A 24,775-nucleotide genomic window follows, 5' to 3' on the forward strand; every position below is an offset into this window, starting at 1 on the left:
GAAGTGATATTATTTAGACAGTGATAAATAAAACAAATCTGAATGCTTTGTTCAGCTACTTCTTTCCCCCCTACCCTTCTGTGCATTTATGTCATGCTTCTTAGCAAGCTTGACAGCTGTATTTTAAAAAACAGTTTTTATCCCCACAGTGCACAATATGACTCTATTATACACATTCCAGTTCTGCTGCCCAAGGTATTCTGACGATAGTGGTAATTCCTCACTTACTAGGACACTGGAACTGAAGTTTCTAGGGTCTCAATTGTATTATATCAGATGATTTTTCCATTTTGGAAAATCTTCTTCTAGATTATTTTAGTGAGGATGTAAGTGAATCAGATGTGTCAGCTATTCCCTCATCTGCAAAACTAAGCACTACACAGGTCTATCCAAACCATGGCAAAGAATCCTGTGAGCGCACACTGCAACAGGGGAAAATTTCTTTCTACTTCCAGCTTATAACTCAACAATAAATAAAAAAAATGTTGTTGACTCTTTTAACATGTGCTAGCTATAGAGTTGGTCTAATTGTAAAAAACCTGACTGATAGAGCTGTCATGTTGTTCCAGAGTTATTGGGTTAAGATACTTGTTACATATATATATATATGACTGAGTTGTCTTAATGAAAATATGATTCATAAAAGCACTATTGGTAGCACAAACAACACCACATGCAAAACTATTGCTACTGGTTAATCTTTTTAGACACTTCACTAGTCCCATGCTGTTGTGGATGAGGTTTCTCTCGCCCATCTTTCCCAGACAACTCTTGAAGTGTCTGTCTTTCTCTAAGCTAACTACATTACTAAACTGCATTAGTTTAAGGTTGCTAAAGTCAGGTGAGATGGATCTTGCTCAGTGTCACTGTTCTCCACTTTGAATAATGCGATGCCCAAGTGGTGCCCTGTCCAAGCTGCTAAGGTGCAGACAGAGCCTAAAAGATCATGTTTACATAATATTTTAATAATCTTAAAGCCCACACTTCTATTTTGCCTTCCTAGTGTTGCCTTACCCATCCTTACACGTTGTGTATTTCTTCAAAGTTTACTGGATTCTTCTGGTTAGCCTAAAAACCAACACATGCCCACATGCCCAATCCCACACCTGCTACTGGGCCACAGTACAACAGTGGTTGGGTTACAAACCGACAGCTTTATTTTTGTATAGATTCTTAGTTTTACGAGAAATGTTTGACCTATTTGAGTCACTGGGATGAACATTAGGGAGGCTTATCCCCCAGTCCCGTATTCTGACAATGCCACAGCAAGGAATCCATGGGCCATGGCTGCTTCCAAACTAGGATCAGTTGTGTGTGTCTGGCTTCAAGGAAAAGTATGAGGCAACAGCTTTGTCTCCAACTTACAGAGGCCGCGTTAAACTTCAGCAGAGTGCCTACCTAGGCACTGAAGTACTGAGATGATAGATGATACTACCATTATACTCTATAGCATATTAACAAAAGCTGTGTACTTTGCAGAGTGCATGGGATAGTAGGTATGATGTTTGTACACTGTGTTCCATGGTAGCGTAACCATCAATCTTTTATCTATGACTGAAAACTTTTCCAGCTTTAGATAATATCTGGCAATGAGTACAATGGGAACGTTGCTACACAGGCAGTCTGAGTTTATCTCCAAGCTGCAGTGATGAAAGACTGAGATAACATGTACTGTTCCTCTTGGTGTTGATGCACATATTGGTTCTCAACAAGTCCCCTAAAACAATCATTTGAAACTTGCGGTAATTTCAAAAGTATGCTGTGTTCTGGAGCATTGTCTTTTTTTGTCTTTTTTTTTTTTTTTTTGGCAATGACACTGCATAAAGTGTATTTCTGGTCAGAGGAAGATAGCTCAATCTATGCAATCCTTACCTGCCAATATGGTCAATTGCTTTCTTTAGGTGTATAGAGGGAATATGTATCTTCCAAATTAATAGAATTATTAATGATCAGAGCTGATTAAGAAAAATAAATGCAAATGTTGACCACAAAAAATGAAAATGTGTATGTTCAAATGGTAATTGACACTGCAGAAGTGTATGCTGCTAATGCTGATAACCTATGAGTAAAACCAGCAAAATTATAAAGCTAGAATAGGCAAAGGAAAGTCAGGGTAGAATTTTGAGACTACTTTAAAAGTCAGACTTGAAAAACTGTGGTTTTCATAAATAAACAGCTGTGTCACTAAGAAAATATCAGATAATTTAAGTTTATGATCTTACCCTGCTGCTGTTGCTCAGGCAGTATCAGTGACGCCCGCGTGGCTAACGCTGGAGGGAAGGCTGAAGGAACTAGTCCCAGACTTGACAGACGATGAGGAGTGACTGTCTGCGCCTCAGCCTCCAGGGTTTTCCAGGCAGAAATGTGTGGCTCCAGGCATCCCTCAGAGCCATGCGGTGCTGAAGCTGCAACCATCCCCTGCCACAGGGAAAGGGCACATGGGAAAGAGCACAAGCCAGAAGGGTTATCCATACGGCAGGGCTTTTGGGAAGGATGCCAGAGCCACCTGTGGCGCAGGAGCAGGCACTGGAGACACAGGGAGAAGCCAAACACACATCAAATTATTTAGAGAACTCGGCAGCCATTTCAATTAAACTGGACACTTGGCACCTGTGCCAAAATGTTTGTGAGGCTGCTTCTTCCTATGCCTGCACGCTTTGTAACCTTGGAGGAAATTGAGCAGTGCTGCTGCTCGCTCCTGGTGGGATTTAGCTGGCACGGAGGCTGGGCAGGACTCTTCCATCCCTCTGCATATACGCAGCATGGGTGGCAGGACTGTCAGCATCTCCAGTACACAGGCTCTGTATTAAATAGTATTTTTAATTAATTATTTCCCTTGATACCTGAAACCCTGCACACTTCTTTCAAGTTCAGCATCAGGGCCTGAATTTACTTTCTCTCCTGTAAACAGCTTTCAACAGCCTCTTTAATGGGATTATTATCATATAAATAATTGCATCTGAATGAAGGCTGGGTATATATACTCTACTGCATTCATTCAAGGCAAAAGGAGGCAAATGAACAACAAGTATACCACCAGATAAATCTCTGAGGAAAAAAGACAACAAAACAAAACTCAGCAAAATATATATTATTTGCACAAGTTGAAAATCCTTTGGGTTTTGTTACGCAGATTTTATTTCCAAACACATAAATTCTTTCAAATGGATTTTTCAATGTGTAACATGCACATGGTAAAATAACTATTATTGCAATTTATCGTCAGAGAGGGCTTCAAAATACTGTGATGAAACTGGAAACTGGTTCCGCCATCCTGAGAGCAACCGAACGTGGTCCAACTATACCCTGTGCAACTCTTTCACCTCTGAAAAACTGAAGGTATGCTACAGTTACAAAGGCAGTGGTTGGCTGGGAATGCATTTGGGCTGGGCTAGTAGTAAGGCACCTATGAAAGAGATCAGAATAGTCCTCATCTTTCAGTTTTATTTGTTGCACAATAATTTAATAGCATTGTCCTCATGATTTTAGCTTATTAAAAGTATTTGATGAGTGTTCAAACCTAAATGTATGTTTGCTGCGGGGTGGATAATTTAGTAGCAATTCATATGACAAGTTTTGCAGTATTTTTCAAATGTATTTTAAAATTCCTATTATTTTCCCTGATTATCCAATAGTTATAAAATGATCCTTTAGAATATCAATTTTTCTTTCTGTAACAAGGATCTTCCAAGGTGTTGATGTCTTATCTGCAGGGCTAGAAATATTAAAATAAGTTTAAATCATTTTTCTTAAGCAAAGAATATCACTCTGTACTCACTCCCTTTAAGAAGTAATATTTATGAAGGTGCTATTAATCCAGAAAATCCAACAAGCCTGAACGCATTTAACAGTTTGACTGAAGTCATTGAGACTATTTACGGTAACAAATTAAGTATTTGTCTCAGTATTTCCAAAATCAAATTGCTAAGCTGGAAGAGGAGATCTAAATATAAGAGCACCAAAAGAAACAAGGAGAGAGAAATCTGAGAAAAGCTTAAAAAAATTGTTAGGGAAGCTCATGAAAATAAATACATTTCTCAAATGTGAGTGGAGCTCCAGGAAAATCTGAGTACAGATTTGTGACAGAATAATTTGTGGCTATTCAGAATTGTGGAAGGAAAAGAGTCAAAAAGTGATTTGATTTTACGTTTGTGTTGGAGGATCATTTTTAATGCAGCCAAAAAGCAGTATATGATTATATTTAGTAATGATCCAGCCCAAAGGGCCTTGGAAAAGTCTGCTGCACTGGCAGGAGGTAAATTCTAAAAGTTTTTGCAGCATGAGGAGCCATCATGGTAAAACGAGACTCACCTATGTGACAAAGAGAGAATAATAGTAACAATCTGAGCTCACAGAGGCATTAAATAGAAGCACCATAAAAATACAATTTTCCAGATGTTGGCGCATGTAGGGAGGCAAAAAATATAGTTCTATTACCTATTATCTGTGCCTTCCAGAATAATGATTTTGAACATAATTCAAGCAAAGTGTAGATAGAACACAAAGGAAAAGTATGCGTACATTGAGATTCTTCGGGGGGGGGGGGGGAAGAAAGATGGGAAACGCAGAAAGAATCTGCCTTTACAGAAATGCCAAGTTAGTTTATGACCATTAATCCAAGTCTTCAAAAACAGGAGTATTTTTCATTTGCAGACTATTTCCATGTACCTATGGCTAATATAATTAACTGAGTAGGATGTATTCCTATTAGAGAATTCTCTTTCCTCAAATGAAGAATTCTAGGAGAACAAATAAGAACAGTTAAGTGTTTCTTTTAGAAGTTTCGTAAGCCCAGGATGACAAAATCTGCATAAACTGTAAATTTGGTCAGCATGTTGCAAGACCTGTACACCAGAAGGAGCATGATAGGTGGCCAGTTCAAGGAGTGCAGTAATTAACAAAATAATTCATTATTTGTTTGAAGTTAACTGAAAATACCAACATGCTATACTTTTGAGACAGATCACTCAAAGAAAAATAATATTGTAGCCGGTTCTTGAAAAGGTGGTGATGGACCATATGCTTTGTTAGCTGACAGGTCGGTCCATTCTGAACTATCTTCACTGATATATTTGGAAAGCTTTTTTTCAGGAGTTACCATAGTAAAGTTTACATGGAGTAATCAAAAATGCTTTTGCCCAGTCCCAGATATACAGTTAAACTGATTTAAGAGTTGTGTGCTGAAAGTTGGATAGTTTGAATAACCAAGAGTCCTCGGGGTGCACGTAGACTTGCGTGTAGCCGTCTGGAAGCCTTTCCTGCTTCCAGCTGTTTCAGGCTAAGGGTTCTATAACGACAGGCAGCAAAACAACATAGTTTTGAACACTTCATCTGTAAATTAAATTCAGGCTTAAAAATTATATCGATCTAATATAATTTAAAAGCATAGCCACCCCTTAGTATAGAGTAGACGAAATGTCATATGCACATAGGTATAAACCTCTCTCACTCCTCTGTTTCAGAAAGTTGTCTCATCTCTGCCCTCTCTGGGGTTGCTGGTGCTCTCAGAACAAGTTGTTAAGCATTTGCGCTCACTAGCGATGTAGTGGTTAGCATTTGCAAAGGAAAACTAGGAGACCTAGGGTATTTGCAGTTAATATGCATAGATTTCCGTAACCTGGTGAATGATATTTACACTCAGATCATGGCGGTTCTACATGGTCAGGACAGTGTAAATGTGGCTTTGGTTTAAATCTGAATCAGGCCACTGCCACCTAGGCTAATGAAAGCAGGAACTGATTCCAAAGTTGTAAAATGACTGAAGAACAGACTAGATAAGAAGAGGTGCACATTTCCTAAGAGAAATGGCTTTGTTTTCTGAATTTTATTCTTATTTATTTCCAAATGAATGTTTAAAATTACTTGGAAGCACACACACACAAAAAAAAAAATACATGAGCTGCAAAACTTAGGGCTACAGAAAGCAATTCATCTAATAATTGAAAAAAGGAAAATTGCATAACAAAAGAAAAATCAGTGAGGTAGAGCTGAAAATAAAATAAACCCAGCAGAGGAATTAAGATTATTTCTTATAGTTATTAAAATAACTCCTACTTAGTCTTTTTTTTTGGGGGGGACAGGCTGGTGCTATGTAAGCACTTTCAGAAAAGAAGGTGATGGTGAAGCCTGGCATGCCGTTTAGCCTCCCGCAGTCTTCTAACAGCTGGGTAATGCTTAAGAGCTTGGCTGAGACCAAGTATGACATTTAAATGCCACAGCGTTCTGAAGCCCAGGTGCTGTCCTACAATTTTGTTTCACTGTTGGCACAGAAAATATGGGTAGGCCTATCTTTTCACCAATACTGGTCAAACTATTAGGCCTATTTACTACTCAGAGTATAAGCCTATCGTTTCACTGATACTGGTCAAAGTGAAAGCCCAGTTATCTGTAAGACCATCTAGTTGCCCAATAGCAAGGCTCATACCAGTGTGAACCAGAATTTGTCTCAGGGTGTGCTTAGTGTGGTAGGAGTTGAGGATAATTTTCACCTCATTACTGCTTTTGTGACTCTATAGGCCTTAATCATAAGCCCCCTATGACTTCTCTCCAGGTGGGAGAATCTCAGCATTTGTACCCACTTGTCATAACACAGCTACTCTACCTCAATTATTTTAGTTGCCTTCTTTCCAACTTTCCTAGCTCTGCCATGTCCATAAGGTGTGGAAACATCTATTTAAGATGTACAATGTAATTTTTAAATAGAAGCACAATGCTATTCTACCCTCAGTATCTTGCCTGATCATATCCAGCATTTTGTTGACTTTTTGCCTGTCGTTACACAGTAAACCAATGATTCAGAGAACTGGCCAGGATAACTCCAAGATTTTTTCCTGAGTTTTGTTTCCAGTTTGGAGTTAAGCATTGTGTAGGCAGGGTTTAGGGCGTTTGTCCCTAGGTGTATCACCCCACTTTTTTCTGTATTAAAGCTCATATGACATCTTCTTGTTCCCTCTGTCATCTGAGCCTTCTGGAGTCCCTCACTATTATCTGGAAGACCTAAGTGTCACCTGGAAACTTAGAGATTTCTCTGCGTCAGGTCACTGATGAATACATTGAGCAAAAAAACAGCCCTGATACCAGTCCTGAGGGCACCTAACCACTGACTCATCTCCAAAAGTGACCATTAAGTTTTTGCTTCCCGTTGTTTAAGCTGCTTTCAAACCATAAAAGCTTTCTCCAAATCCTGTGGCAACCTATTTTCCTTTTTTTTTTTTTTTTTTTTTTGCATGGGAACTTGTCATGGGCATTTTGAAAATCTGAATGTGTTATGTCTGCTGCACTCCCCTAGAGCTTGGGAAAGTTAGTGACGCATAGTGTGAGCTGGGACCTCACCAGTTACTTCAGCGCAGCAGAAACAGATCAACTCATTGTAAGAAACACTTATCTTCAGACCATGAGTCATGCTATTTAATAGAGAGCTGATATTAACAGTATATTGAAAAAGAACCTTTAAAAGAAATACAAAATAGGAGATTGATTTTGTAGACTCTTCTTTGATGAGAAAAAAACCCCAAGTGCCTGCAAATTGTTCATGTCTGCCTTTTCTTTTTGTTAAATTGCAGATGGCGTTCATACTTTATTATATGGCGATCGTTGGCCATGCTTTGTCTATAACATCCCTGTTGATTTCCTTGGCAATTTTCTTCTATTTCAAGTAAGTGTTTCTAACAGACACTCTCTTCTTTCCCTGAGGGATCTCAAGTGGTAACCAAAGAAAAGCTTGGAAGGGGACATGGCAGTGAGAAGCAGCTCTTCTGAGGGTTTTTTTTCTATAATTCTGGTAAAAAAGTCTCAGCACAGGGTCCTCATGCCCATGGGATGTCTCCCAGTGGTGTGTAGTCAAGATCATGCTGTTATATTTGTCAAGACTGGTGTAAAAGTGCAACCCATAGGGAAATGGTGTAGCTGAGGATGTCGTAAGGCCCTTCATTTACCAGTTGCCTGTTGTTTCTTGAAGGGCATGTCCAGCCCCTGGCAGATGCAGTGACTGCACCGGGCAGTGGCTTGGAGCCCCCGGCTCCTGAAGAACAGGGATACATCCATTTGATGCACAAGGACTGATCTATTGACTTGAGTAGGTGTTCACAGGGCTCAGCCCTGATTGAATCTGACATTAGCATATAGCCTGTCGTCATAAAAGGAAAACCACTGATGTGCTGTATCAGAACTTTAAAGGCGGCTAAATTAATATTCACTGAAAGCATTGCAGCTAATATATGGAAACTTAACTACAGCGTTTAAATCTTGTCCTTTAGTGAACCTGTCTGCAGTGAAGGAGCAGAGGGAGCTCAGATTTGCTGTCAGACATGTAGTCACAACTTCAGTTACAATCAGTAGTGAAGCGCTGTCTGGGAACAGCCTTCAGTTTTCAGCTCAGGAAAATGGTAAGCACTAGAAGACATCAAAGGCACTGGGGAAAATACTCAAGAATAAACAATGGACAAGATCCTGAGCTATTGTACATCCAGAGCTATGACGACTTGCATAAGCTATATTCTTCTAGCTCTTAAGCAATCTTTTTAAGGTATTTCACCTTCACAACATTACTATAGCCTGCAAACTTCCCAGACTGATAGCACACTCAGAAATCAGGGTTGTAATGTACATTCACAGGTACTTTGATGAAACAGAATGGTACATCCAGTATAATGACCCAAATGGGACGGTACCTTGCTAATTTTCAGCCAGGCTGCATCCATTACTTGTAATCAGATAGCCAGACCATCAGTTCATGAACAGAGACAGGGAAATGCTCACCGTCAATAGAGTATGTCTGGACATAACTGCAAGGTAGTCTAAAAGGCCAAGTAAAGTTTTCTGACTTTATGTGGATAAAGACTTCCAAGGATACAAACAAGTATTCCCTACACTGCATGCTGGGAAATAGAGTAGTATAAGAAACAATGACAACTGCTTCTGAATAAGTAGCACACTTGGTTGTAACCTGATGGACTTTTATTGCCAAAAGCCTTACCTTATTTGAGAATACAGAAAAAAAGACCCAGGTCTTCAAAGAATGCAGTATTATTTGAGGAATCAAGAATACAAAGGAAAGGGGACTCAAAAATATTTTTTTTTCTTCACAAGCTTCTTTACAGAGTTTAAGAAAGAACAGTTGCACAATAATGGCAACTTGTAATAATTAGAAGTCCATCACTGTTGTCATTGTAAAAGCATACTGTTTCAAGATTGTAATTTAGCTTACAAGAAAGTATTTCAAGCTAAAATTATTCCAGAACACAAATAGGCCTGTGTGGGAGCATTAGTAAGCTTCTTTCTACATGAATGTCAACAGATTTGAGCCCTTGGTGAGCATCCAAAATACACTTTTTTGTTTCTTTATCATCATCCTCATAGAAAGATACATTATATTCTTTTGTGTATTCATCAGTCTATTTCAGAAGCTCAAAGACATATTTGCAATCCAGAAGCACAGGATACTTCTAGGGATTAATTATCTTTCCAGCAGACAGATCAAGAGCATGACTTTTGTATACAGTCAGAATTTATCATTTGTTTTTATTTGGTAGATGTTTCCAGAAAAATGGAAGCCAAAAATAAGCCCTCAAATCTCCCAACTCAAATTTAAAAAATACATCAGATGCATTTTTTTCAGATCTTAGTTACCAAAAGAGTAACTGTGAATTATGAGCAGGTTCTAAATTAATCCATTTCCACTCATGAAGTATATATCAAATCACGAATGTATTATCTGCCTTATTTTCAAAAAGACCAGGATTCATTCTCCATAGAACCTTTATTTTCCAAAGCAGTTTTTCACACTGAGATTTCCAAGTCTGAGAAGGGAAAAATTGGTCATTTTTCCCATTCATTTATCTTGCAGGCTTAACTCAAACAGAAGTAATTCTGTAAACATCCAGCTATTCCTTTTTGTCACCTGTAAGGCCATGGAATCGTAATGAAATATACCCAGTGCATTTTCTATCATGATCATTTAGTTTTAAACATTTACTATGAATCTTTTAGTACAGAGTTTTTACGTGTCTAAATTAACTGGCATTTGTTAAGTGTCTTGGAATTGATAGATGTAATGTTCTGCAGCACAGGTGAAAAACTTAAATGCAATGTGACAAACTATACATGCTGGTTTGTGAGATACCATCAACTAAATTATCTGAGTTTCTGAAATCTGTTTTTTTGGCCAGAAATACACATTTGAAGATTTGTAGAATCCATCAGCACATAGCAAACAAAATTCCAGCTTACATGTGCATAGTAATTGTATAAATTTGGGGATAAAAAGAACCCTTTGCGGAACCCCCACCTCTAGAGCACAAGGGATGGTTGCCTTGCTCTAAAAATCTGCATTTAAAGGTGCCATACAAAAGCCCAGATACCTTGTGCCAGTGCTTACATCAGTCCTAGCCTCAGAGTCCCTGTATTATTTAATGGGAATCTTACATGAGGCACCTTAGCCAATTTCTGGTCCCGGTTTTGATCTATATGTACTACATATCTATGGATATCTTTAGGTTGTGTGCCTTCTAATAGTGATTTTCTTAGTAACATTATGCAAAGCTTCCCGCCTGGTTACATCATCTGCTGCTGGTCCCTGGAAAAGTACGCCATGGATGAGGGTATCCATGTAGGCTGGAAAAGGATATGCTTAGTAAGTTGAGAAGGCAGAATAAGCTAGCACAGACCTTAGAGCTGTACGAGGAGATGTCTGTGCCTCAACTGTCAGACAGGAAGGGTAGTACAAGAAGCAGCCCTCAACATCACCACGACCAAGAGTGAGTCTAGGAAACATAGGAAAATGAAATGGTTGGACTTTGCATAGACTGTAAGAATCTGTAAGACTACAGGCTCAGAATAGGTGGATCCAAAGTACTGGTTGTGAATTCCGCTGATTTCTGGAGAGGCAATTTGATAAGTGACTGTGATAACATGCAGTAATCAGATACAGAGATAGATAGAATCTCTGCCCAATGAACTGATAAATTTCCTCCCTGTCTAAGTAAAGATAAAGAGCACCAAACCATAGCCACAGTAATGCTTTAAGAAAACTGGAAAGGGCACAGTTTAATCTGATTTGGAATCTTATACCCCAGCTTCTGAGTTCTTTGGGACAGCAAAGACAGGATCTGGTTAAATTAGCTGCCCAAAATGGACCAGGAATATGATTCCTTGCAGCAAGCGAGGCAGGATGAGGCTGACTCACTCTTAGCTCTGAGTCATGGACGACACACAATCCTGACCGATCCCAGGCTACCCTGAAACACTCATCTGCACCAGCCTTCCAGACAGTAACACACCTCCTCCTCTCTTTCCTCCTCCACTTCTCCTTCCCCTTCCATGACTAATCCATGAGACAAAGGTTACAGGCAGAAGTAGAGAAAGGAATTAAAACAAAGTGCTACAAAATGGGAAGACAAAGAAGAAACCAAACTAGGATCATAAGAAAGTCAGAATAAAGCTGTATGGGAGCAGAGTTCATGTTATGTTCAGTTGTGTTCTATCACCTGGCTATGACAGCAATGGATTATTTGACCTTCAACAGAAGGCAAGCTGTCAATTGGATGGCAAGAGGTCTTTCAGTACTATGTAATAGCCTTTGACTGTAGGGGCAGCAACAGCTTGCAGAAGTTGCTGTTTTCCACATACAAGTCTTTCCTGGCAGAGATTTATTTTCCTTTCAGTTTGGAGTATCAAGATTCATAATGATATGGCATCACAGATGTTGCAGTACTTTCAGAAGGGAATACTGAATCAGTAGCAATGAACATCACTAAGCAAATACTAATTCATAACAGGAGACAGAGTATTCATAGAGTGTCACAGTTACATAACTCATCACATTATTGCAATATTTTTATAATTGCAAACTGAAGCCCCATTATCTTATATGATAAAACACAAAAGAAAAAAGGGACTCAACTCCAAACCATTTCCAATTGAATTATTAAAGCAAAAACATTTGTATAAAGACAGATGGGTAGTACAATAAGTCTAGATTTGCCAGAATAATAGATGGTGTGCTGTGAATGCACCTGCAGTTTAATTGTTGCCAAGGCTTTTAAAGGGAGTTGAAGAAGGATGATGGGTAGAAGGATAATTTATGGAAGTTTGTAGGGAGTTTTCCCCAGGGGCAAGGGAGGGCGTGGTAGAAAGCATGAGGATAATTTAAAACTAAGTAAGTGGGTAAAGATAGAAAATAACTGGCTGGGGGTGAAAATTAGTATTCTTGGTGTTTGTGAATGAGAAGAAATCACAGATCACAGATTCACAGTGCAGATCTCTGAAGAAAATAATGCTAAAAGCTTCTTGGAAGTCAAAATATCCTAGATGCAATAAAGGAGTGGAGACAGGAACTCAAAAGTAAGAGTGACTGTGAGTAGATAGGAGAACCTATCTCTGTCAAAGGAAATGTAGATGAAGAATAAATGTGAAACACAGGGGAACCACAAGAAACGTAGGAGACTCTGAAACTCTTAAGACACAATTGATAGAGGCATAGGGACACAAAAAACTTCACAAGTTTTAGATGGGGATAACTGGCTTTGTGAGGCCTTCTTGCGTACTGTTTAATGAAGCAGAGCAGGGAGCATACAGAAAGATGGGTGGGGGGTAACAAGGAGCCTTCAAAAACACCACGAAGGAATGATGAAAAAGTTAGGAAGAGGGCTGGGAAGAATGCTAAGAAAGGTCAGAGAAGGAGTAGATTACAGATGATTGTAAAAACCAGCAGAGGATGAATCAAGGGGTTTGGTTTTGCCAAAATATTCTCCTCTTGGTGTGGACCAAGTCAGGCAGGTGCTGGTACCATTTTGATGGCAAAACTGTGGGTATGGAAGTATTTGCTTAATGATCCATACGGGTCTTTAACATGAAAGCTGGAGTCAAGGGAAAAAGGTGAGGAATACTGAGAGGAGAGGAAGAGAGCAATGCAGGAGTAAAACTAAGAGGAAGACAGGAGCCTAAAAAAGGAAAATAAATAAACAAGGAAAATAAGCAGAAAAGAGTTCATTTTGTTAGATGAACTCTGTTTTTAAAGAAAGTGCATTTTGTGTTGACCTCTACATGCAGGGCATCAGAAAGTCACAGCCTGTGCTCCGTTGCAGACTGCAAGAGACTCCTAGTGCCAAGAGGGAAGCTTACCTCAGTGAGACAGTGATACTTGCTCTTCTTGGCTCTTTTTTACCTGGCAGTTTTGCCTGCTTGCTCTCAGTGACCAATGAATACAGACATCACAGCATTATCTAACAACTCCATGATTACCTTCCTGCAATCACCTCCTGCCAGTCCTGGGCTGTGCTCGGGGCATGGAGCACTGCAGGGGAATTGCTCTTTTCTTCAGGGGTAGCCCAGGAGGTGGCATAAGGGTTTGGGCGTGAGTTAGGAAGGGGAGACAGTTCAGGTCTGAAACTGCAGTCGCGATTGGGTTTCACAAGAATTCTGTGAACTTCTGCTACCCACAATAGCAGAAATCCTCCTCTCCCCAAAATCAGTCATTCAGAAAAAATTACTGCTCCTTCTGAGCAGGAAAACAACCTCTTCTGGTCTGGGATCTCAGCTGGAGTTGGAAACATGCAGGATACCAACCCAAATCCCCCTGTAATTTAAGGAGATTCCTGTGCAAAGTTCCCATCCTGTCTCACCACTAATTCCTAAAGTAGCAAATAATTTTCATCTGAGTATTTGGGAAATTGAGTCTCCAGGGAACAGTTACTTATAAAGCAGTATTCCTGATGTTCATTACTTGCATCATGCTCATCTAATGATTCTCAGGGTTCTGCTTCACCACTTATTATCTCAATTACCATGAAATGAAGAAAGGCAGCAAGGGCTGAGAATGTAGATGGATGGCTCTTTACAACATGGCCTAAAAAGCATGTGGTGCTAAACAGGTGTAAAAACAAACCCAAAAATTTGTCAGAGGTTATGGCCACAATGCAAGGCATGTATTTTCCGATTACGCCTGGCCAAAAGGCATTCTTGAGAGACTGTTGCCAGAAAAAGCTTGTTAAAGTGACATCAGAAGAAAAATACTACTTTACAACGTGTGCTACATATTTTTCAGGAGCCTCAGCTGTCAAAGGATAACACTGCATAAGAATTTGTTTTTTTCTTACGTGCTGAACTCCGTGTTTACAATTGCCCACCTCATTGCTGTCGTGCCTAACCCGAGCCTTGTAAAAAAAGATCCTGTAAGTACTGCATGACTCCTCTCCATCTTAACACCCAAGTAAAATTACAACAGCCATGTCAAAACCAGACATTCCCATTCATCAGTTCATGATAGCCATCTGGTACAATGTGCATGGAAAGTGCAGATTCTGGGAGTTTCACTCAATTTGCTCAGATCATTCACCAAGCAACAAAAATCTCTGAATCTGATACAAGAAGGAGAAGCCTCAGACTTGCTTCAGCCAGCCCATCCATACAAACACGTGTCAGATCCCCGGTGTTCTCAGAACTACCTACCTGACACTTCCCAACAAAACTCCTGAAGGGCCAGATGCCCTTGGTGGCTGCCTGCCCTTTGACACAAGCACACATGCTGGGGAGGGGCAGGTATTGAGAGAGAGACAACTTTTTTCAGATCAGTTTGCTGGATTTTTTTTCTTGGGAGGTAGTAAATCAAAGCAATAGCTTGCTTCACTGCTCTTAGTGCTACAAATTGTGCCAGCCCCTCAGCTGATAAATATGTATGGCAGATCTCAGCCACCCAGCTCCGATCTTGCTCTCGAACAGAGCAATCACATTGTGCTCACTGTCGTTACAGCAGCCCCAGCTGATGGGAAATTAATGTAAGCTTGGGAATCTCTCAAGTTATGTCACAACACTGATCAGCTTGTCTTCTAATAAGGTCGTTCAATTATGGTTCAACCATTTATCTGCTTCTAATTTTGTGAAAGCAATTAACATTAGCACCTGATATTATTACCTGATCACATGTGTGTCTCAAACGTGTGCTGGTTAAGTAAGCTAATTAAAGCAGGAGATATATAGACTAAAGAAAACATCAGCAGTCCCAGAGACCATCTGGGGATTAAAAAAAGAAAAGCAGAATAATAATTGAAAAATCACACATTTTGTTTCTCCTTACCACATAGCATCATACTTATGTAGCCTGTGCAAAAGATGCAATGAAAATGCACTTGGTATTTGAAGATAAAAAGCTGGCAGGTTATATCAGGCACCTAAATTGAAGCAAGATCATTCCCTCAGGATTAAGAATTTCCTGACAGCAGAAGTAAATTATCTGAAGTGCTTTAAACTAAAAGTTGAGGCTGTGGCAAGGACTCTTACGCTCAAAGATTTCATTAAAAAAAATGTATCTCGTGCCTTTGAGCTGGATCTTTATTTGGAATGAAATCTTGACCCCAGTGAGGCCAGTGACAAAGCTCACAGAAGATTCTGTAGAGCCAGGTAGCCCCAGGACAGGTACCAGCATGCTGAGCATCACCCAGTGAATATGACAGCCTCTGTTGCTATGGCAACAGAGAGTATAGAAGTGACATAAGTGGCTACCTTGGGAGGCCATGGAGCCCCAGAGCAGTGGTTCCTGTCTGCAGTCAGCTTTTAGGTCTCCGGCTGGAATATGAAGAGGACCCTTAGCGCTAAATACAGTCATGGAAATTGCCCAGGCACTGTCCTTCCTCTGATGTTACCGAACATAGCTGTGCTAGCAAACCTGGCTGCAGCTAGTTAGCTAAGCGCATGCTTTGGTGAACAAAGCCCTTGTTTTGCACTTCTTCCAAATGAAATTTGCATGTCTTTGACTCAGCAGTGAACTGCTGTCTAGAGGAGAGGTAAAAAACTTGGGGCCAGAATACTTGGGGTCTCCCATTTTTTTTCTGCAGTCAAGTGCAGGATGAGGGTACACTCACCGCTTGATCTTGCCTAACATTCTAGATTTCACCTTCAGAAAAAAAGAAGGTGATGTGACCTGTTAACATGTTCAAAGTCTCCCAGCATTACTGGAAAGTGTATTCTGTTATTTTAGTAACATAATAAACTTGTAAATACATGTTTGGGAAAAGAAAATTAACAGCCAGGGGCACATATTTAATGCGTGATGACATTACATATAGTCTTCATATGAGCATATGAAGAATTAAAGGATTTGTGTTAAAAATTTACTTATTCTACCAAGTAGATTCCCATAATATTTTTATTTTAATGCTTATTAACAGAGCAAGTAAAGGCTTCATAACTTGGTTTTTTCTACCCCTACTGCACCCTCTGTTTTATTAAGTCCATTTTAAGACAACTACTTCTGGCTTCTTGTAGTTTGCTGCGTTTATCCACTTCCCACCTGTGCATCTTCTGAGCTTGACAGGCTCATGTGTATGTGGCTCCTGCCTTCAATAAATACAGAAATACTGAGTTGTGTAGAAAGAATTTCAAAGAGTCACAGATAGCCCTTATGTGATGGCCATATACAGAGATGAAGCTGGTATTTATTCTGCAAAATAATAAATGTGTTTCCATCCCAATAGCTCCCACCTTTTTTTCCTTCCTAAAGTTTTATAGTAGACTTTAAATATGCAATACCATGGGAAAATACTTACAGTGTTATAAGGATATCAACAAATCCATATAATTTTGAAAGAAAAATGTTCTGTTAAACAACAACGAGAAAAGGCAGGAAAAGCAAGAGAGGAAATTCATCCCTAACACCAAGACACCCACATTCTCCTTGTGATCCAGACAGAAAAGATGTGAGACAATCCAAAGCATCGTTTACATGAGAGGCTGTACTGCATCCTTACTCACAGTTTGCTGTACAGAGTTAAACCCTTTGATGATGATTCTGCTCATGTAAAGTGGTAAGTCAAGTTACTTTATATATCTTAATTTTCTTTTTTACCTCATTTTTTACTGCTTTCTGGTTATGTAATTTTTTTTTTCCTCTCTCTTTCTTTTGGATTTATCTGGATTTGAAATGATGGAAGAGAAAGATGTGAGCCCAGGTGGCTGTACAACAAATGAAGAAGCAATGAAAAAGGTCCAGGGACACTTGAACAAAAGTAAACAAGTCACACATATGAACACTTATTTACACATACTGAAAAATGTTATGTGAGGTTTTTTTTGCATGTTGTATCTAAAGTTGCAACTGCATTAATTATGCTATTACTGGAACAGATTTTATAGGAAGGGCTATCTTGTATCACCTTCTTAAATGAGACTGACTCACAGAAGAAGGGTGATCTGTGAACAGCACATTATGTTCTTCATTAAAAACCCTGGAAATATAAATAAAACTCTTGCTGCCTAATCTATTAATATAGCCTTGCACTGCAGCGAATGAAGAGACGGGACGCAGCTTGATGCAAGCAAATGTCAATTTATTGTACAGAAGCAGGAGTTTATATACACTTTCAGAAGCTGCGCGTTTTAAACAGATTGGTTCTTGAAGCTAAGCATTGCATCCTAGGCAATCCCCAATTGGTGGTTAACTACCATCAATTAACCGCAAGGTGTTACCTTTCCTTGGCGCCATCCTTGGCGCCATCCGTCCCCCACTAATTGTCAGCTAACTGATAGCCACGCATGGTCCTAGTTTCCAGCCTGCTCCTGCATTGCACATCAGATCTGCATTTTTCTTTTTTTGATCTCCACAAGACCAGTAATTTTAATACTTAGTACTGATGGGGTAGAGAAGGATACAGCTAATGACTGGAGGGATAGCTCTGCTAATGAGAAACTGAACAATTGATCGGCTCCATGGGCACCAATATGAATACGTTTGTAGATGGGACTAAGGCTGGTCACAGATCAGTAATGCCTCAGTCATTAGAAACTCATCCAGAAAAGCTTTGGGAATCTTACTGCATTTTTATCACTTTCCTGTCCCAGTAGATATATCTGTTCTCTTTCTCCAGGCTCTTCTGTAGCCTCTTCACCTTTCATGCAGTAGTTTCACCCGTGCTTCTGGCATTGTATGGTGTGAGTTTCCATTTCAGTTGCAGTTATAGAGTCCATAGCAAGGGCCAGTGCTCCACGTTTGTGTGGGGTCTCATGCTTGGCCATGGTGTATCAGATCCAGCATCCATTCAGGCACGCTCCAATCTCACTGTCAAGTCCCAGCTCTCTGCCACACAGCTTATCTGTGCCTCAATATATAAATAACCTGTATTCACTCTTACGTGGGTACAGCAGCAGAGCTGGTAAGGAAGAACCCAAAGCAATCCATGTTTCATTACAAACACTGTGATTTCATTTTCTCAGCAAGGACAGGTTGGGCATGGGCTAGGGCTGAGCCTGGCACAGTCCTTTCCGCTGGCAGTGTCTGTAACTCACTCGCCCCTTGGACACAGGTTGTGACAGGCTGAAGTCTGTTCTTGCCCCTTTGTGTAGATGTAGATACACTTTAAAGATCCTGAGCTAGTTTACCACTCTAGCTGATGGTGCAACATGCACACTCTGTCTCTGAAAGGAGCACGTAGTCCCTTCCCCTCCCCAGGCATTTCACTGAAGTTGCTATCACTGTGGTCATGAGGTAGGGTGACAAAGGGCACTTGCTTTATCTGTACTGCCCAAACCCCATCTCCTAGTAGGAAGCAAGCCTTCAGGAGAAACCACTAAGCTGCTTCCCACTCAGCATCATTAGTGAGACCAAGACAAAGTGAGGAGACCACAAAAGCTGGTGCCCACTAGCATTATAGTCTGTAAAGGAAGGCCATGGCAGCAGTAATATTAAAAAAAAAATCTAGTATCTTCATGGATACTAGAACACTATAAATAATCTCACCATTGACAGATTCAAGTGAAAGCCATGACTACCCAAGAGTATTAGGTTTTCCTCCCTATCACAGTAAAACAGCAGAAATAAAGTGTTGAGCTGTATAGACAGATGTAGTGTATAAAGGGTAGCTACTGTGATTTATGGGGACTGGTGACTTCCCCTTTTCCTAAAGGAATAGAGAGGGAAAGAGCCAGAAAACCAAAGAAGATTCACAGCATTTCAGAAACAGTGTCAGTTTTAGGACTTTTATTATATAATATAAATGTTACCATCTCATCTCTTGTTGCTTTCAGTTCCTTCTGATGTAGCCTAGCAGAGGCTGGGGGATTGTAAAACATATTTTTCCCAAATAAGAGGCTCATAGCTCATACCGATGAAGTTAAATTGCAAAACTGCTGCCCCATGTGACTTGTGTTTGCCTTAATAGTCCAAGCAGTCCCCATAGTGCAGCTCCCCACAGAAGCAGCAAAGGTGGAGTTCTGCAGAGCAGAAGGGTGTTGTGATCTGGTGAGTTGTTCTATGTATTATGCTTGGGGTGGAGCTTCATGAGACTCTGTTCTTGTTAAATGATTTGATTCTTTATTAATGTAAATATTTCTAGAGTTTCCCTGTCACTCTCAAAGCATCTCCAAATTCTTTCATTCATCTTAGTACATCTGTTCTTCCATCCTGCTTCTACTAGACTACTCATAGGGGGCTCTGCAGCCAGTTTAGCCCCAAAGAGATGACCTAAAGCTATTTTAGAATACTATCTAGATGCAAAAGTAATCAAAGATCAAACTTCTAACAGAATTACTGGCCAATGCCTGGTGGTTGTGTCTCCTAAGTCTTCTTAGGTATGGTAGGAGAGGGTTGGTTTGTTGTGAAAACTGTATCATCTTGCCTGGGAGCCCTTTGTCTGATAAGTGTCTAAATGGCTGTTCAAAATATTGCCCTTCTGCTGCCTCAGGTGTAGGAATGAGGCTTGGTGAGCCTGGGCCCAGTATGTATTTCTGAATTTACAAATTGTGCAAGTTCTGTGCATTTGCAGATTATGTTTGTGCATTGACTTCACTAGGACAAACTGGCTCAACAAGATTGGCCAGGAGAGAATAAAATGCTAAGCTTTATGGAAGTCAAAGTTTTTCCACCAGTTTTGTGCCTCACCATACCATGTTCAGTGATGAAACCGTGGCATTTTTTTTGTTCAGCTCCAGAGTAGAGCAGTGAGCAAAATGCCTGTTGTGGGTGAGTGAACCAAACCTTTTAATTTATCACTTACAAGCAGAGGACTAAGGCTGTGCTTTAGACTTTGCAGGTGCCCCAGAATAATTTGACAACTACAAATATATATGCAAATCCTATAAGTTTTTCCTTGCCTGAGCAGGTACATGAAGCTGAGCTCGCATCTCTCATCCCTCCCATCTCCTCTGTGACAGCTGCTTGTCTTGTCATTGGCTTTTATCAGTAAAGCAGAGAAGAAAAGTAGGTGTTTAAGTGGCACAAGTTCTTTCCTGATATATCAGATGCTATACCAGGACAGAAGAGTCACAAGCTATCTTTTGAAACAGGAACCAGTGTAGTCGCTAACACTCCCCCCCCCCCCCCCAAAAAAAAAAACCCAAACAAACAAAAAAGGATGCTGCTGGTAATTGGGAAATCAATAAAAAGAGAGGGAGAACAGGAAGGCTTGGCTCTAATGCTCGGGTTTAGAAAGAAGCTGTCCCAACTAAGGAGCATTTCTGAATTGGACTACAAAGCATCATATCGCATTTCTGAGGTTCATAGCTGCAATGGCTGAGCCTGAGAGGTACAAGCAAGCACAGTCCCTGATGAGCATGTGTCTACAGGGGAGTCACCTCAGGAGGTGACCGGGGAAGGAAATTCCTGCTCTATCTGCCTATGCCCTCATCCACAAAGCAGCACTGATACGTGGAGAGGACAGTTGTTCCTGGTGCCATTGCATTTCTCTAGTATCAGCAGAACGGCACTTCTCAGGGTATAATTCTTTGCTTCCTGACAGCATTTGCTGTCTAGACTCCTCATGAGTCCTGTCCAGCCCTGCAAAGCTGCAGGGACAAGGAAGGTGGAACAGTACTGTGCAGGTTGCACAGGGACAGGATCGCCGGCTCTCCAGCTCTGGCACACAGGCACGGCCAGCGAGGGATCACTGACTGTGTCCTGTGCCTGTGAGCAAAGGGAAGTGTAACCTTCCTTGGAGGCAGGGAATGCCTGCAACTGGTTCAAGAACATGTGTTCACTTTGAGGAGGATGAGTTTGTATGATGCTGGTGTATCATTTGCAAGTGAAGGTTCTGCCAGCAGTAAGCTCATGGGTAGTGCCAGGACTCTGATGCACCAGTTTTACTCTCCCTGAAATCACTGGGTTGCACTGGTATAACACTGCAGTAATTCAGATGTAAATCAGAATCTCTTCATCTATGCTAGGAAAGATCAAGTCTTCCCCCGCCCACAAGATTCAGTGACATTAATGCAGACTAAGGAATGCTGTGAATTCAGAACCAGCCATATTCAAAGAATTCTCACAAATTTTCAGGCTGGATTAATACCTGCATTCTTTTTAAGACAGATCTGTCAGGGTCTAAATGGCATGAAACGGAGCAGTAATTCCCATCATTTTTCCCAAGGTCTTTATATTCTTGTTTGTATTCTCAAAACTCTCAGAGTAATGGAGAAACAAAGCACCATGAAATCCCGGTGGTGTCAGATTCACTGTAGTGTGATCTGTAATGTAATAATGTAGTGTGCCATGCCCTGAATATGAAGTATGAATGAGTAAAGGACATTCACAGCATTCATAAATGACATTTCTGTGAAGAGTATTTGTGGTTTATATGGAACAACTGAATCTGGACTGTAAAGAAGTCAGTCAGTCACTATCTCTGAGAAAGATCTGAGCTTTCTCAACAACGTTATTATGGATGCTTTCTCAGTGGGAAGGCACCATCAAGTTATCAGTTGCAATCAGGAGGGGAAAAAGGTTTAAGAGTCTAAAAATAAGTGTTTATTTTGGGACAGATTTCCTCATCTTACTTTCCTCAGGAATTATTCTGTCTACATTTCAGTTGCTTGCTCTTCTTTTAAAGCTGTATCTATTAGTATAGACTCTGGTTTCTCAAAACTGTTGCAGAATCATGAAGGGAGGGATGACAGCTTTCATGTAAGCCCAGTCCCAAGGTATTTCGTGTCAAAATGACCCAGGCTGTGTCAGATCCTGTGGATGGTATTTCAGCAGTGTGATCCCTACACACAGCCTCGTATTTAGGAGTCGGAGTGCTGTTTTCTCCAGAAATGTGATTCCAGAAAGGACTTTGTACTGCAAAATGCATTGCTGTCCCAAAGCTGAAGTCATCAGGTCCTAGGGCTTGTTCCCAGGTTTTTAGACTGCATATTTTCTGCACAAGTGAGAAAGACCTGTGCTCTTAGCTCCAGCAAGGATGGAGGTGGAATACTGCACGCACAGACTAAACTGCAGATTTAAATGTCTCTGTGAAAAGTCTGATTTAACCTGTCATTCTGCCTAATCATTGTGAACCTGCACCACCCCTGGACCCTGAAGCTCTGCCGTTGTGGCACTGAGAAGTGAGCACTCCCAGGACAGCTCTTTTCAAAATCAGAAGGGCTCAACATCCCTGGTCTCGCTGTCATCGACTGTAATTCTCCTGTTTGGGGTTTTTATATGAGGTGTTATCATAGCAAAGCACACTCTGGCTGTATGTGCAAAATGAATTAATCCCTTCCATATTTCCTCAAATTCATGACATGCCTCCAGAACTGCTGCTCAAGCGGTATTTATTTCACCCTCAGAACTGAGCTGTAGCGGTCCCTGAAAGGCTGTTAGTCTTTCATGGTGTGGAGTTGTGCTTGACTGAGTTCTGACACAAATTCAATTCTCTGTGCTTTACTGAGGCTTTTTATCATTTTTCCCTTTGGTTTTTCTCAAGAAATGGGAGAGGGTTCTAATTACAAAGTGAAGATGACCTGAAAATATAGGGTGGGACCTGGGTAGCCATAGTTTTCTATCAATTGCAGTGACTCCTGCGTATGCATCTAAAAGCCTGAGAGGTAAACAAATGATATGTTATTAACCCCTAAAAACACAGGCATGGAAAAATGTCAAGTAGCAATTCCTTCTTAAATGTCAGATCAACAAGTGAAAATGCTAACGGTTGCCTTTTCGGTGGATTCTGTGCTACACCGTATGGACATGGCATCCTCTAATGAACTCCTGCTCCTGTGCTTTGTACACAAGGGCTCCAATGTGAATAGAGCATTTAAGCAGGTTGGGTTTTGATATTTCTCTGGGAATATACATCAGTTATGTATAGAAACCTGACTGTTGTAGAAGCAACTACTAATTCAATATAATTAAATTTAAACTTGTGGTTCCTCTCCAAGTTTTCCTTACCATATGCCTTTAAAAGGGAGTATCTAAAATGTGAGAAATTTGAATCTGAATTAGCCAGAAAGGAGATTTTTTTTCAAAAGACCTCAAAAGAATTTTCAAAATTAATTCCCCTCAGGACAGTACCGTAACTCACTCCAAAACAGAAGGGCAATTCCTAAACACAATATTCTCCCTGATACTGTGCTGCCACAGCTGTTTTCCTCACTGGGATTTGTCTGATTAAATGGCAGCACTGCCAGTGCAAGCAGCTGTGTCTGAGTCCAAGAGACCTCGCAGGTGGATGAAACAGGTCAGGTGAATTAAATGCAGAGTACTCATTCCTCTCCAGGTACTACTTCAGTCTACACACCTATACCATGAAGTCAGACATCCAGGTTAAGTGAGATGAATTCCATCCATGCTATTTGATTCCCCTTCAGTGACTGCTGTGCAGACCTGTATTATTGCTCCTCTGGAAGGTATTTAAGATCAAACAGAAGCAGACTGAAATAGAAAAGAAATAAATGAAAGGGCATCAAAATGTCTTTACAGATAACAGCCAAGCACATGGGGTAAGAGTATGGGAGAAACAGTAATGACTTTCAGGAAGCAGAAAAAAGCAAGAGGCTTGAGCTACTTACCTGCATGGCTTTCAGCTTTAGTTGGCAGTAACAGGTCAGTTATTTGGATGATTAAGATCCTTTCCTCACCATTTGACTTCTGAATAGCTTATAGTTGCATACAGCCAACTTTTCTGAATTCCTTGGTGTTCCCTTGGCCTAAGATCCTTCAAAGGGTTAGGGGCTCCCCCTGGCCAGCAGGTCACCCCAGGAAAGGCACTGGAACAGAGTCTGAGTGCATCCAGAGAGCTGAAACGCACACAGGCATTTAAGGTCAGGTACATCTTACATTTGGACACCTTTTGTAGATACAGCTGAGCTAATTGCCCCATGCTGCTCTTATAGCTAAAGACCATCACATTCAGGGCGCTATCCATCTGACTTATGTTAGATATCTCCTTTAGGATGAGGATATTTTTGCTGTAATCTCCATCACCTCTCTTCACTTGTCATCTTTCAACTGCAGGAGAGACAGCTTAGGTGTCTACATTTAGTCTCATAAATCCCAGTCGTACCATTATAAAATCCCTGGAGCATTTCACTGAATCATGGAGTAGTTGTATTCATTTCATTAAAGCTATGCGAGTACCTAGTCCCTGGGAAATGGCTTTGCAGGTCTAGATCTTACACCTCGCGTGTAAACTTAAGTACAGTTGGCTGTTAGGTATACTCCATGTAGGCTTAAACTAGCCTGGCTCAGGGCACCACAGCATGCCCAGAGCTCAGGTGTGGCTGCAAAATCAGCCAGAGCATTGCATGAATGTGTGATGGTGGCGGAGAGGTGCCTGGAATAACTGAAGCTCTTACCCCTTTTTATTTGAGGATTACCTCCCACCACTGGGAGAAGATGGCAGCACATGTTGTGAGCACTCTGACTCCATTTCCAGTTCAAATGAACAGCAGATTCAGTAGTTCCTGTACTATTTTTTCAGACTACCCTGACTGCCCCTGTTCTCTCCTTCTCGGGGCCCCTCTTCAGACAAGAGTGGCCTCTCTGCCCTCCTCGATCAGTTGGGCTCATACTTACAATGCCTGCCTGAAAAGGTGCCTC

The 24,775-nt window shown here is 40.7% G+C and overlaps 1 protein-coding gene across 1 annotated transcript in view; it reads left to right on the top strand.

Moving 5' to 3' along the window:
- The window catches only part of CALCR (calcitonin receptor), a 77,929-nt gene that overhangs the window by 17,996 nt on the left and 35,158 nt on the right, over positions 1-24,775 (top strand). The window contains exons 4-6 of the mRNA XM_005228822.3: positions 3,227-3,339; positions 7,563-7,654; positions 14,042-14,168. Of these exons, the coding sequence (XP_005228879.1) occupies positions 3,227-3,339; positions 7,563-7,654; positions 14,042-14,168 (332 nt within the window). The remainder of the gene's footprint in view (positions 1-3,226; positions 3,340-7,562; positions 7,655-14,041; positions 14,169-24,775) is intronic.

This window comes from Falco peregrinus, chromosome 5 (genome assembly GCF_023634155.1).
Source record: "Falco peregrinus isolate bFalPer1 chromosome 5, bFalPer1.pri, whole genome shotgun sequence".
Taxonomy (NCBI): Eukaryota; Metazoa; Chordata; class Aves; order Falconiformes; family Falconidae; genus Falco; species Falco peregrinus.